At 48.5% G+C, this 14,560-nt stretch overlaps 1 protein-coding gene across 3 annotated transcripts in view; it reads left to right on the plus strand.

Moving 5' to 3' along the window:
* The window catches only part of ABCA2 (ATP binding cassette subfamily A member 2), a 104,376-nt gene extending 94,693 nt beyond the window's left edge, over nucleotides 1-9,683 (plus strand). For 2 of the 3 annotated variants that reach the window (XM_033138284.1, XM_033138285.1), the window contains 10 exons: nucleotides 957-1,074; nucleotides 1,790-1,968; nucleotides 3,498-3,639; nucleotides 4,385-4,519; nucleotides 4,923-5,026; nucleotides 5,242-5,334; nucleotides 5,959-6,061; nucleotides 6,902-7,039; nucleotides 7,644-7,850; nucleotides 9,263-9,298. In XM_033138284.1, the coding sequence (XP_032994175.1) occupies nucleotides 957-1,074; nucleotides 1,790-1,968; nucleotides 3,498-3,639; nucleotides 4,385-4,519; nucleotides 4,923-5,026; nucleotides 5,242-5,334; nucleotides 5,959-6,061; nucleotides 6,902-7,039; nucleotides 7,644-7,850; nucleotides 9,263-9,298 (1,255 nt within the window). Of the gene's footprint in view, nucleotides 1-956; nucleotides 1,075-1,789; nucleotides 1,969-3,497; nucleotides 3,640-4,384; nucleotides 4,520-4,922; nucleotides 5,027-5,241; nucleotides 5,335-5,958; nucleotides 6,062-6,901; nucleotides 7,040-7,643; nucleotides 7,851-9,262 lie in introns of all 3 variants that reach the window. The other variant, XM_033138283.1, reaches the window with a different exon arrangement.
* Nucleotides 9,684-14,560: the final 4,877 nt, after the last annotated feature.

Below are 14,560 nucleotides of genomic sequence, written 5' to 3' on the forward strand. Positions count from 1 at the left end.
AACTTGTAAGTTGCGGATAGGCTCTGGTTCAGGCGATAGGCATGGCACGTGATGTGGCCACGCCTATGCAAATGCAGGATATTCCAGTACAGGAATGCAGGGACTCATTGGTTTGTCAGTCACCAAAAGGGGTCCGGCCAGTGCCCGAGTCCCGGGGACATCAGACAGCTGATAGGTACCCCTACTAGCAGCTGTCCCTGGTGTTCAACCTTGTCTGCCCTATAAACGTGGCTCTGGGACAGTTCTGTGCTGCAAGGGTGCAGGGAGATAGTCGAACCAGAACCTATGCAACCACTCACTTGGTTGTAATCAATAAAGTGGTGGCCTAAATTCTGCCAAAAACCAAACCAAATATCTGTCTCTTGTGTGAATTTATTTAGGGAGGGTTAAAGGTCTAAACACACAATAGGGAGAACCATGTTCACTGCTTTGACCTGCTTGGAGAAAAAGATGGGATATAAATAGAATCGATTAATTAATTTTACATTTTTATGTGACCCTATCAAATTTCTGTTCCCCAAGCCAATACATGAAGCTGTCCTTTGAAATTTGCACTTCTGAAAATTTTGTGGTGTAGTTCTGTAACCTGAAAGGCCTACACAAATTGCAGGTGAAAATGTCTATATTAGGATAAGTGCATATGGTAATTGTGTAGATAAGGGTGCAAGAAGCTTGAACGCTCTCCTAAGTCATACTCCTCTGGACTCCAACACACAAACACACCCCAATTCACTGTTACTGGCAACTGACATACCCACAGTTTAGGTCAATGAGAAGAGCCTTATTAAGAGTTCTACTCAGTCAGTTGCTGAAGGCATTCCAGCCCACACTTGAAGAGTGCCTTTCTCACTCCTCTGCCTCTTTCTCTGAAAAGTGTAAGGAGACTTTGCTGCGTTCACCCCCCCACCCCCACCCCGAGCCTCACTCCACACCCTGTTCCCTTTCCTCTGATCCAGACGCCTTCCAGTGTCAAGCAAACCTGTTGAGGACGATGTGGATGTAGCAAATGAGCGCCATCGAGTCTTGCGGGGAGATGCTGACAACGACATGCTGAAGATCGAGAACCTCACCAAGGTAGGGGACACCTTTCCTGCAATCCTGTCAGGGGCTGTGGCAAGGATTGGCTTCCAGTATCAGAGAGGGATTTAACTGGGCAGGAGTTTCCATAACAAAGAAGGATCAAATTCCACAAGCAGCAAGCAATGACTGCTGGGATATTCAGGACAAGCACAGAGTTAAACTGTGGAACTCGCTTCCACAGGAAGCAGTGATGGTCACCAACCTGAATGGCTTTTAAAAAGGATTAGGCAAATTCACAGAGGAGAAAGCTATCAGTGGCTGTTAGCCATGATGGCTATGCTCTGCCTCTGTGATTGGAGGCAGTAGTGCTTCTGAAAACCACCGGAGGGGAGAGTTTGAGTTGTTGTGAACCGAATCATGATCTTTGGATGAAGGGTGGTATACAAATATAAGAAGATGATGGTGATGGTGGTGATGATAGAGATTTGTGTGACTCTACAAGTTCAAAATCCAGGAAGGAGAGCTGCTGCTGGATCAGGCGAATGGCCCATCTAGTCCAGCATCCTGACCTTGCAGTAGCCAGCCAGGTGCCTGTGGGAAACCAGCAAGCAGGATTGGAACACAAGAGCACTCTCCCCTCCTATGGTTGCCAGCTAGGAAAAACAGGCTGTTTTGCCAGTTTGCTGCAAGCCCTGCTAATAGTACACCAGGTTGCACATAGAGGGTGCAATGCCTTCACTGATGACTTCACTCCTTCACCTGGTTCCAGGTGTACAAATCCCGCAAGATTGGACGCATCCTGGCCGTGGACCGACTGTGTGTGGGCGTCCGCCCAGGAGAGTGTTTTGGCTTGCTGGGTGTCAATGGGGCCGGGAAGACTACCACCTTCAAAATGCTCACAGGGGACGAGAGCACAACTGGTGGTGAGGCCTTCATCAATGGACACAGGTACGTCCATGGGGCAGGTGTTTGAGGGGTAGGTGGGGCTTGGTTCTGGCACAAGGTTGCTGCACCACCTGTTCTGTTGTAAGAGCCAGGCAAAAAGCCGCAGTTGGTTCTGTGCAAACCTGCCCCATTTATGTACACTTGTATCAACATTCCCGAGAGGCTAACAAGCACTGCTCTTGGGGAGAGAAAAGAAAAACTTGCTCAAAGCAGCCTGTCAGTTGCATCTCACCCAGATAGATTAGGTAAGACATGCCCAGCTTGTACTAATAAATGCTGGGGTTCATTTCAGTTAAGGCAGACCTCCTGCATCTGTTCTGGAGGATAGCATGTGCAGTTGTTTTGGAAGGATACCCTACCTGAAATTTAATAAATGATGGGATATGATGTTCCCTTTGACACCTTGGGGTACTTAAAGGGGTTGGTAGACTCGTATTGATAAACCCTCCACTTGCAATTGCAAGCATTTTTATTGCTGGGCCATCACAAATTCCAACCCTCCTGGAGTGATTAAAAACAAGAAAAATCTGGGAGACTGTTTTGCCAGTTGAAACAAATTTATTTCCCATGAAGTTACAACTAGTTACTGATTCTAAACATGTTCTGGCATATTTTAGTTATTGTTTTTAACTTGTTTGTTTTTATTACTTTGTGTTTTATTACATTGTTTTAAAAGTGGGCAGAGTGCCAGACTAGGGCCTGGAAGACCAGGGTTCAAATTCCCACTCAGCTATGAAGCTCACAGGGTGACCTTTCGCTGGCCACACTGCCTCTCAGCCTACCTCACAGGGGTGTTGTGAGGATAAAATTTGTGCCACCTTGGAGGGAAGAAGGTGGGATATAATTGCAGTTAACAGCAACAACTTGGGGGACAGGTGGGAAATAAATACATTAAATGATAGCAATAATTGGGTGTCAGGGACTGGTTGAGCACAGTGGAATGGTGAGAGGAACCAGCTGAAAAACTCTCAGGGGGGAAAGGCTCAGAGCCTGGGGGTTGGTGGTGGGATGATGATGAGTGGTCAGAGGGAGAAGACTGAAAGGAGGAAATGTCAGAAACTGAAGAGGTAATAGGGCCTAGTGAGCAGAGAGAGTCTGTAGCAGAGAAAAGTCCAGAATCAGAAGCTGATGCAGGAGAGCAGGGATTAGTCCGGCTGGTGGAGAGGTGCAAGTGTCTCCCCATCATCCTGCAAAAAGACCCTCTCCCCGCTGGTCTCCCAGAACCAGAAGAGGCATGAAGTGGGAGGGGCAAAGACTGGCACGCAGGTGGGGTGTCAGATAACTTGGGGAAAGCCCTGGAGAGCAGGGGACTTAGGCAGCTGTGGGACCTTAAGTCTCTGCAACTGCTTCATAGGGGCAAGACGTACTGAAGAGTTCCTACGCTCATTAGGTCTGACACTCCTGTGTCTTTCAAATATAGAGTTGACTCCACTTACTTGGTACGATTTACTGCTGGCTCGCTCCTGACATCAGGGCTCCTCAGAGGATCTGACTTCTTTGCTTTGCCCCATTGTTCCTCTCTGTCTCTGTAGCATCTTGAAGGACATTCTCCAGGTACAGCAGAGCTTGGGCTACTGCCCACAGTTTGACGCTCTCTTTGATGAGTTGACAGCACAAGAGCACCTGGAGCTGTACACCCGACTGCGCGGCATTCCATGGAAGGATGAGGAGCGGGTGAGCAAGAGTGTTGTGGAAGGGCTTCCTCCTCTGGCGGGCAGTGATGGAGAGGAAGAAGGCCGGGGTGTCTCTGGCCTCTCTTTCCCATGGACCTCTACCGGGTGGCTGGTTTGCTAGTCAGCCTGGACTCCTAATGACTGGGGCAATGGCTAAGCTGTGCATCACAGCTTTGAGCAGCAGTAGATTCAGGGCAAACAAGGAGCTGCTGCCGCTTCGCACAATGCATTATTAACTTGTGGAACTCATAGCCACAAGATGTGGTGGCAGCCACTGGTGCAGGTGACTTTAAAAGAGTGTTGGAGGGATTTACGGAAGGGGTGAGAGGTTTGCTAATGGCTGTCGTCATGATGGCTAAGCGTGTATGCCCCTGACCGTGGCGGAGTGTGGGGTGGTGGGAACCAGCCTTCATGCCTTGCCTAGGAAGCATATGGCTGGCCATGAAGGATGCTGGGCTACATGGGTGCTTCCACCAAATCTTGCAGGATGATTCTGATATTCTTACAGTAGCTAAGAATGAAGCCTCCATGCCCAGAGGCAGTACATCTCTTTTAGCATCAGTTGCTGAGGAGCAGCAGCCTGGGAGGGCCATTGCCTTGTTGCCCTGCTGAGGGAGCTGCCTGGAGGCATCTGGCTGCTGGTTTAGGCGAACCTTTGGTCTGATCCAGCAGGGCTCTTCTCATGGGGGTACCTTCTCATGGGAGTACCAGCCGTGTACAAGCAATTTCCTCTTTGCTCTTCTCAGGTTGTGAAGTGGGCACTAAAGAAGTTGGAGTTGGCCAAATATGCTAACAAACCTGCCAGCACCTACAGTGGCGGCAACAAGAGGAAGCTATCTACAGCCATTGCCCTTATTGGCTACCCAGCCTTCATTTTCCTGGTGAGGAGAGGAGGTGGGGTTAGGGCACATGGCACACAAGAGCAACCACAGCTTCAGTACTGTGTAATGCTTTTTTCTGTCCCTAGATGCCACTGTTGTGCTAGTGCTGTGTCTTTGTATTTATATACCAAAGCCTATAGTCCTCTAGGCAGCACCTAGCAACAGAACCCTGGCAAAGAACCCAAACCAAGTCTCCATCCACACAAAAATGACCATGTAAATTGCAGGAAATGTGTGTTAAGTTAAATTGGGTTTCCTGGATCCCTCCCTACTTTCATGATTTATATTCAGAATCCATGGCAACTGACAATAGGCTTGTATGGAGCCAACCCAAATGATGGTAAGGCTTAAGGATGCCCCTGTGAGCAGCTAATTCTGCCATTTCCCCCCTTTTTCCTGGCAGGATGAACCAACCACTGGCATGGATCCAAAGGCCAGACGTTTCCTGTGGAACCTTATCCTGGACATCATCAAGACAGGCCGCTCAGTGGTTTTGACATCACACAGGTTGGCGGGGCCTTGGGGTGCCTTTTTCTGCTTCATGAGACCCAGGGCAAGGGGGCGGGGCATGAACTGAGGCAATGGATGGTTCACTGAAGTAAGGACTTGTGATTGCCTGCTCACACTGTATTGAGAGAATATCATGTGGGCGACTCAGACCCAGAGTGATCTACCCATTCAGGCTGGCTTTGTGCTGAGGCCCTCTCCTTTGTCTCCCTCAGCATGGAAGAGTGTGAGGCCCTCTGCACGCGCTTGGCAATCATGGTGAATGGGCGCCTGAAGTGCCTGGGCAGCATCCAGCACCTGAAAAACAGGTGAGCGGGAAAAGGTCAAGGGGCACCAGAGGTGCATCAAAGGGAAGCTCTTCCAACCCCTGCTCATCCACATGAGAACTGTACTGGTTGCTGTGAGGCTGGCTGTGGATGCAGATCCCATGGGGCAGGACCAGCTCTGTATTTGAAGGGGTCCTGGCTAAAGCAACTCCCCTTCCTCTGTCATCAGGATTACCTGCCTGTGGAGGCAGTGTCTTCAGCTGCATGGAGCAGCTGGGACCAGTCACTCTTATGACTTCCCACACTGCCCCAGAGGTAGAGCAGAAGAGCATTGTGGAAAATTGAAGGAGGGCTGAATGCAGCCACCTGGTCCTGCTCAGAGGAGGCCATGGCAGCTTCCCAAGGGTGCTGGGTGCTGGATCTGGCCTAGTCAGGAGGGTACCTGATCTGAAAAGGGTCTAGATCAGGCCCTGCCTTGCCCCAGGGCCTGACAGGAAGTGGTGCCGTAAGTTTCAGCTGCACCAAACATCAATTTAAAGTTTGCTTGTGAAGGTGTGCCATGGTTGCAAGCCAAGGTGTGAGAAACCAGGGCTAACTTTTGCTGGTGAGGGGTGTGTGCAGAGAGAGAAATGAGAGTGGCATGGTTGGTTTCCTCTGTTCCTCTAGGTTTGGAGACGGCTACATGATCACGGTGCGGACCAAATCCAGCCTGAATGTGAAGGAGGTAGTGCGGTTCTTCAACAGGAACTTCCCAGAGGCTGTCCTCAAGGTTAGGCTTCTTCCAGCGTGAGAATGCCCAGAGGCCCTGCTTCCTGCAAGCTTGGCCCCTGGCTGCATCTGTGGGGGAGGGAGCAGATGACAGAGTTCTCTTTAAAGGGGGATTTCATTTCTCTGTTCCTGTGTAGGGAAAATTAGGAGGTCCACTTATTGGAGGTCAATAATAACAAGATAATGAATTCAGTAACATTTATTGATTGAACGTGCAAAGAAGCAACCCCACGTGGAAGTTGCTACCTTACAACCAATGACTGTTACTGAATTCAGTAAGGGAAATTCCTAGTTTCCCCTACACCTGTGGTTCCCAAGCTTTTTATGGCCATGCATCTCTAAAATCCTGATTCCCACCCACCCACCCCTGACATATAATTCTTATTATTCAAAAAGTGAACTCCCATTCACGTGGCAGAAGCCTAAAAGGCCATTAACTGTTAATAACTCATTCTTGAATTGCCCCCCTTAAAAATCAGATTGCCCCACATTGGGAACCACGACCCTATACCTAAACTGCCAGTAAGAGAACATAAAAGGAGCCTGGAAAAGTGTGTGTGGCATTGAAAAGGGAACTGCAATGAAATGACGTTCAGAGGAAGATTCAGCAGAGCCCCTACCTGACTGCCCTGCACACAATCTTGGTGCAAGATGAAAAATGTGAGGAGTCTAGGCATCATGCAGACTCTTCTAAGCTACCCAAGGCATCTTGCATTCACTCATGCGGATATAGCACTGGGTATTAAAGTCCACCAAGAGACAGGTTTAGAAGGGGGTGGTGTGCAAAAAATGGGAGAGGCCATTCTGGTGCTGTGTTGATGTTTTGTCTCTGTTTTCCAAGGAGAGGCACCACACAAAGGTGCAGTACCAGCTGAAGTCAGAGCAGATCTCGCTGGCTCAGGTCTTCAGCAAGATGGAGCAAGTGGTGGACATCTTGGGCATCGAGGATTATTCTGTCAGTCAGACCACACTGGACAATGTGAGTGCAGGAGCCTCTCGGGACCATTCCCTGACCTCTTGAGGGTGGAGCCAGGATGTAAGAGCACCCAGCTGTGGGGTTAAGTGGTTATGCTGTCTCTGACCATGGAGGTTCTGTTTAGCTCTCATGCTTAATTAATAGCCATCGATAAGGCCTCTCTCCTCCTTCATTGACTTCTTCTATAAAGCCACCTAAGCCAGTTGGCTATTTCCACACCTCTCAGTGGAAGAGCTGCTGCTTTGCATGCAGAAGGTCCAGTTTCAGTCCGTGGTTTCTAAGCTAGCAGGGGATGGGGAAGACCAGTGACCCAAAGAGACATGGCCAGGTGGACAGACAGCTGTCCCAATATAAAGCAACTCCTTGTGATACAAAACAAAATTAAAAAATTCCTTCCAGTAGCACCTTAGAGACCAACTAAGTTTGTTCTTGGTTTGTTCTTTCGTGTGCATGCACACTTCTTCTTATACCCAGAACAAACTTAGTTGGTGCTACTGGACAATTTTCTAATTTTTTTCGACTGCGTCAGACCAACACTGCTACCTACCTGAATCATATATATGGAGTAAGACTATCACTTTGCTCTCTTCCTCCTCCCCATCCCCAGGTGTTTGTGAACTTCGCTAAGAAGCAGAGTGACAACCTAGAGCAGCAGGAGACCAGCCCGGCCTGTTCAATGGAATCGCCTCTCCAGCGCTTGCTGAACCTTCTGCGGCCCCGTGCAGCCCCAACTGAGCTGCGGGCCCTAGTGGTGGAGGAGCCCGAGGACTTGGAAACAGATGACGAGGGCCTGATCAGCTTTGAAGAGGAGCGGGTGAGAGGACTGCTCTCATGGCAGCCATGATACTATTTTCTTTTTCATTTATTCTTATTTGAAGTTTACACTTGCAAGAAGAAAGGAATATGTTACATATTAGAAAGAGGAAAATAATAAATTAAGCATCCCCCGCCATGTAGGTACTGATGACAGAGACCCCAATTTTCTGGTGTCTATAGACTGAGTGGGGGCCAGGTGGCGCTGTGGGTTAAACCACTGAGCTTGCTGATCAGAATCCCTGCAATGACGGGGTGAGCTCCTGTTGCTCGGTCCCTGCTCCTGCCAACCTAGCAGTTCAAAAGCACGTCAAAGTGCAAGTGGATAAATAGGTACCACTCCAGCGGGAAGGTCAACGGCGTTTCTGTGTGCTGTTCTGGTTCGCCAGAAGCGGCTTAGTACTGTTGGCCACATGACCCGGAAGCTGTATGCCGGCTCCCTCGGCCAGTAAAGCAAGATGAGCCCCGCAACCCCAGAGTCGTCCGCGACTGGACCTAACGGTCAGGGGTCCCTTTACCTTTACCTTTACAGACTTGAGTGAGAGGTGTGAGCTTGCTTTGGCTGGGTAATCTCATTTATATTAGGTCTAATTTGAGATGAAGAAAGTCTCGTCTCCTCATCAGCACAAATAAGCCTTTCTCTTTTCTCATCTTTCATATTGACAGCTTGTGATGCTATACTCTACTCAATGCTTTTTCTGGTGCTATTCAATGGTACTCAGTGCTGGCTCCCTCACCCCAACCCCCAAATCTTACAATAATGTGGATGGACAGTGGGGAGAGCCAGCATGCAACTGTGGCTAAAAGGGGGGTTGCGAAAAGCAGGAGCCTGAGGCAGCAGCAGCAAGAAAAAGGTAGCCCTTGTTTGGGCTTGTAGTAGCTGCTCTCAGTCAACAAGTTGTACCGTTTTCGTTCAGCTGCCCTGCAATGTGCACTCTCCCCTTGGACGTGCTGCTAGGCTGCTGCAAGCATGAGCATCACTCCCCTTTCATTTCTGCTTGCTCCTTCCATGTTGGCAGGGGAGGAGAGAGGAGGGAAGAAGAGAGATGAAGAAGGGGAGGAGGAGGCAGCAGCCTCTGCTGCTAGCACCGCCATCCTCATTGAATCTTCCACCACACTTGGCATCCTCTCCCGCCACACCCTCTGAGAGCCTCTGAATTAAAGGAAGGCATTAATGCAGCCACCTCTTGTGGAATGTGGCAGCTGCAGCTGGTCCTGTGGTTCTTACCTGGCAAGGCAGTTGGACTGTAGCATCTGGTGGATAAATGGCCACCTGTCAGCCATAGATGCCCCTTGTGTTTTTCTTTTCTTCCCCCCCCCCCCAGCCCAGTGTTTTGCGCCAGTTCTTCCAGAAAGTGCCATGTCCCAAATCATATCGTACTGTTTTTGTATATCTTCCTTGTCTCCCCACAGGCTCAGCTCTCCTTCAACACCGACACGCTCTGCTGAGGAGTGGAGAAGATGCAAACCCCTCCCTTGGCTTTTGGAACCACCATGGACTCCGCCTCCCCGCACCCCTTCCTTGACATCTGCCTTCCTTGACCCTCCCCCACAACCTCCATCAAACCTCTGCCTAGCGGTAGTCAACAACTGCAAGAGGCAGGTGGTCAGGGGGCCCACCGCACAAGCATCTGATCTGGGCAATTTGCTCTGGGCGGTTCCATGTTGGTGGCTGGCAAGACCTGCAGAAAAGGAACTGGTCTAGTTGTTGCAGGTGGGAGGACACACTGCCTGGATTTTGTCTGCCAGGAGAGCAGGAGGGCTTGCTTAAAGGAGCATTTTTCCAGAAGCAGGAGAAGAGATGGAGACCTCCTGAGCCTAGAAGTTGTCAATTGGGATAAAACTCTTGTGTGTGTTTTTTGGGGGGGGCAGTAATGGAGGGGGTGGGCAGCTTTATTTCCTGACTCTGAAGCAGCCAGCTAGTTAAACAACTTGCCTCTGGGATCTCTGGAGGATGTTTTTCAAAGAGGGCTAGCTGTTGAGGGGAGAAGCTTCATCAGGATGGCACTCCAAATATGAGGGCTGTTTGGGTGGACTGTGGGGGGCTGTTTTCTAGCAGGGCTTATTTCTTCCTTTGTCACTTACGCGGGACAAAAAAAGAGATTGGTGGCAAATGCTGTTGAATCAAGGGCTTGTGTGTACGGGATCACACACTCCCTGTGTCTCTGCTCACTCTAACTTAGGCCTGGATTCTTCTGCTGTTTTCTTACAAAATGAATGATCCTGCCATGCTGCTCTCTACAACACCCACCCACCCGAAGCACCCAACTAATGCTGCTACTCTTCCTGGCTGAAACCCCCCTAAAGCTTTCGAAGGCAGAAACCTCCAGTGTGGAGCTTTGCATAGTTGAGTGCTGGGGGTGCAGAGAGAGGGCTTCTTCTCAGCTGAACTTGGGCCCTGGGTCCTTTGCTGGAAACACCCCTCTGCCTGCAGTTTTGTCTTGGGGTTTGTAGGGAGTCCTTTAGTGAACGTACTCTTGAGCTGAACCTGAGCTACACACTCATTGTGGCAACAGAGCACAGAATGCGGGAGGTGTTAGACCAGCAAGCTTAGGAAGAGTTGCTGGTGGCTGACCTCCCAGGTCTTGCCTCTCTCACAGTCACAACTTATCAGTTGGAGTTTGCCTTTGAAGGAGTGCAGTCCAGCCAGCTGAGTGCTGCATATTCTCTGAGTAACCCGTGTCACACACACACACACACACACACACACACACACACACACACACACACCAGCTCTCCAGTAGTGTGGGCCTTTTTATCTTGGCCAGCTTCTTATAGTCAATTATTTATGGCCTGATGCCCCTGGAAAGTTCACAGGCAAGGGCACATTCCAAATACAGGTAGACTGCCGACCATGGGGGCTTGTTTGAGCCTCCATGTCTCATAGCTATTGTCTCCTGTCTCCTCTGTGAATTCTTCATGCCCAGTGAACCATCACCGCATCCTGCCTGCAGAGGGAGTGCGAGGTTCCCTTTAATTACAATTTTGGCTTGGAATAGCGGTTGACCATAGCAAAGAGGGTTGAAATAGCAAATTATGCAGCGAATATTTTCCACCTCATCCCTTGCCATGTTTAAGTGGGCCTTGAAGACTGAAAGTGGGCTTCAAAGCCCTCTTGAACATGGCAAGGAATGAGACTTGCTGCATCCCCAAAGGGGCAGAGTTCCACTGCTCTGGGGCCACCACTGAAAAGTCTCTTATTACAGCTGACAGTTCACCTGGTAAGTCTTTTAACATGTAGATGTCTTAGCAAAAAAGGCTGGTATCTCTAGATTGATATATATAAATAGGTTCAGGTAACATCAGGGGATGGGAAAGCTCCATCTGTTCCTGAAACCCTGAAGGGCTGCTGCTGGTCAGAGTAAATACTAGGCTAGAGGGATAACATGGTATAAGACACCTTCCTGTAGAACTCTTTTTATTCATAGTTTAGGCAAGCACTGGAATAGAGCACACTGGGCTATACTGGCTTTACTATAAAGGCACATCATTTCCTCCCCCAAATGCTGCCCACTGAGTCTTTACTCTCTTACACACACACACACACACACACACACACACACTGTCTTTCTGGTTGGAGTCTGATGGCCATCCTTTGGTACCTGACAGCTTGCTGGTTCCTTACTCATTATTCACGCACGCATACACACACGCATCTGTCTTGTTTCACTGTCCTTTCATTTTTGTCTGGTAGACAATACTGGAGAAGATGGGTGGACAGTTGGAGCTGGTTTAAGGCAGCTTCTTAACCTGCACCCCACCCCACCCCACCCCAAGCATCTGAGAAGAATTTGCCAAATTGAGCCACTTGACACACAGGATGTGTTGATTTACAAACTGCGTTTTGAAAAATCTGAGGATTTGGGGCTTTGATTTTTATAATTTATTTTTAGTGTATGTTGAGCAAGTGCAAGGTTTTTATTTATTTGTGTTAGGGTTGTGTGTGTGTGTGTGTGTGTGTGTGTGTGTGTGTGTACAATCTTGGCTAGATTAAGGAGAGAAGGAAGATCCAAAGAAAGGGGCCGACTGCTTGCATGAGAGTTGGGGAGTGGGGCTTTTATTGCAGGTTCCCAAAAACCTGAGTAGTTTCAGCTGCTACAGCTCAGGCAGCTTTTGGTTAACAACCTGATCCCTGGAAACTTCTGTTTTTGAGCTCTGCCAAGAATGCACCTTGGAAGTCTGGAGCAAAACCTGAGACTTCACCCACACCCATGAGGAGCACGCAAACTGAGAGACTCCTCCGGATCCTGCCCTGGGTGGGTCTGCGCTCCTTGGATTCTTGCTCTCCGGTGCTCTGCCTTAACACTCTGGGCTATCTTCTCTTTCAAGTCTCCCCCAGCCCCTTGACATGTGCCACCTTTTCATGTACTGTGCCTCACCGGGCTGGAGTCCTTCCCTTCAATTGGTTTGCATGGGAAGAACTGGCTGTTGGCGAGGCCTTTCAAGAGCCTGTATATTGCAAGCAAAACAACAAAACAAAACCCGACAAACAAAATGTGAATATAATGTTTGTTTTAATAAAAATATAATAACCAACTGGTGATTGATGGGTGCTTTTATAGCAGGGATAGGCAGGTTTCAGGCTGGCGGGAATATGCTTTGCTTGAAGTCTGCCAGCTGGAACTGGCATTCAGATGAATGAATGAATATTCTATGGCTTAAAATGGGGGGTTGGTTGCATTGTTTTTGTTTCACTATGTATTTTGTATCTTTATTCCATATTGTTTCTGTTGTCAACCTCCCTGGAATCTTTGCATGAAAGGTGGTAAACAAATTTAATAAATAATAATAACAGTTTGGTAAGATACAGTGTCTCAGAAAGGTAGGCAGTTGCAGGACAAGTTGCCTCCAAGCACACATTTAACCCAGGAATTTTTTGTTAGTACCAGAACTGAAGCACACTCACTCTCTCCCTCACATACAAACACACACATAACCCTACTTAAGTTTTTTTTCCATTCTCTCTTCATTTCAGCACAGTACAGAGGTTGTCCTGAAATCAGTGGTTTATCACTTGAGTAGCATGCTGGGTGGGGAGAAAGAGGCCCCAATGTTTCCCATGATACTGTGCAATTGTTGGTGAGACACACATGTATACGTGTGTGTGTGTGCGCGCACACACACACACACCACCAACTCCTAAAATATCAACGTGGTGATCAAGATATACAGTAAAGTGGTACCTCTGGTTATTAACTTAATTCATTCTGGAGGTCTGTTCTTAAGCAGAAACCATTCTTATCCTGAGGCGCGCTTTCGCTAATGGGGCCTCCTGCTGTGCCTTCGGCAAACGATTTCTGTTAGCATCCTGGGGCAAAGTTCGGAACGAGGAGCAGCTACTTCTGGGTTAGCGGAGCTCATAACCGGAGCATTCGTAACCAGAAGCGTTTGTAACCAGAGGTACCACTGTATGCCAGTGCAAAATAATCACTAAAATGTTTGGCTGCTCAAAAGCTATTTAAACACTACATTGGGCATAGAAAAGTCTGCAAGGGAGGCTACACACTGGGCTGCCTTCCCCTCCTATAGAAGGAGCCCGTTTCTTACCTTGTTGCTGTCTATAAAGGCTGGCTGGCTCCTTCCCTGACCTAGCTGTGCTTTGACGTCCAGGCAGAGGGGTGGATGCTGGTCAGCAGAACAGGCTCTATGACAGGCTGGCAACCTACGGGCCACAAGCAGCCCGTGGGGGTCGTTTAAATGGCCCACAAGCCGCCCCCGAAACGAGCTGCTCAGTGAGGACTCGCTTCTGCAGCGCCGGAAATTGCGTCTGCACATGTGCAGACACCAAAAATTGCATCTGCACAGACTCGATCCGGCCCATGGAACGATGTCGGGAGTGAACCGGCCCAGGTAAGGTAAACCTTACCAACCCCTGCTCTATGACCTTAGTGAGTAGCTATATCTAAAGCCAGGCTTCTCCCTCCCTGCTCAAGAGGTTGATCCCTGATGTCTGCAAGCAAGGGAGGCATTGTGAGCTTCTCTCGGGGGGGGGGATGACTTTTTAAAACCCCACCACCAATTTAACAATTGCAGGTCACATGCACCATCATAAAATAACAATTGTAGGTGGCATTGTGTCATAAAAAGTTCAGGGGGTGGGGAGGGAAGCATCTTTTAAAAACTATTAAATGGCCAAATAATAGAGGACACCTGATCAGTGATCTCTTGTATTCATACGCAGCTGAGCTACTGCTTCTGGGACAAAATGTTAATAAAAAGGCAGAAGATCGAAACAAAGAGACCCCCCTCCCCCAAATGCCTGGCCACATGCTTCATCTTGCAAAGAGAGCAGAACAGACTCCTTACTGAGGGCCGAATTTGGCACACCCCCACCCCCGCCAGGTGTGTTTGCGTACACACACACACACAACACGTGCGTTCATAAAGGGCATAAAAGTAGGCAGTATATTATTTGAATACAAAGGTTTATTTTTAAACAATACTTAATTTACAAAACAATCTCCAACATAACTTATAACAAATAATAAAATAGTATAAACAGTATACATTTTTTCAGTATTAGGAGATAAAAATTATATCAGCATATAGCATTATAATTTGTTTTGCTACAGGTTAGCTGTGAGATAAATTATTGGTACATATTAAAGGCCAGAATCAAACTGACTGAGGATGGTGGGGAAAATTAAAAAGAACAAAAGAATATATGTGCTGCACCAGGTAGGACAACACCAAAAAGCTCCATGCCAGGCA

The sequence above is a fragment of the Lacerta agilis genome, chromosome Z (assembly GCF_009819535.1).
Source record: "Lacerta agilis isolate rLacAgi1 chromosome Z, rLacAgi1.pri, whole genome shotgun sequence".
NCBI classification, from domain to species: Eukaryota; Metazoa; Chordata; class Lepidosauria; order Squamata; family Lacertidae; genus Lacerta; species Lacerta agilis.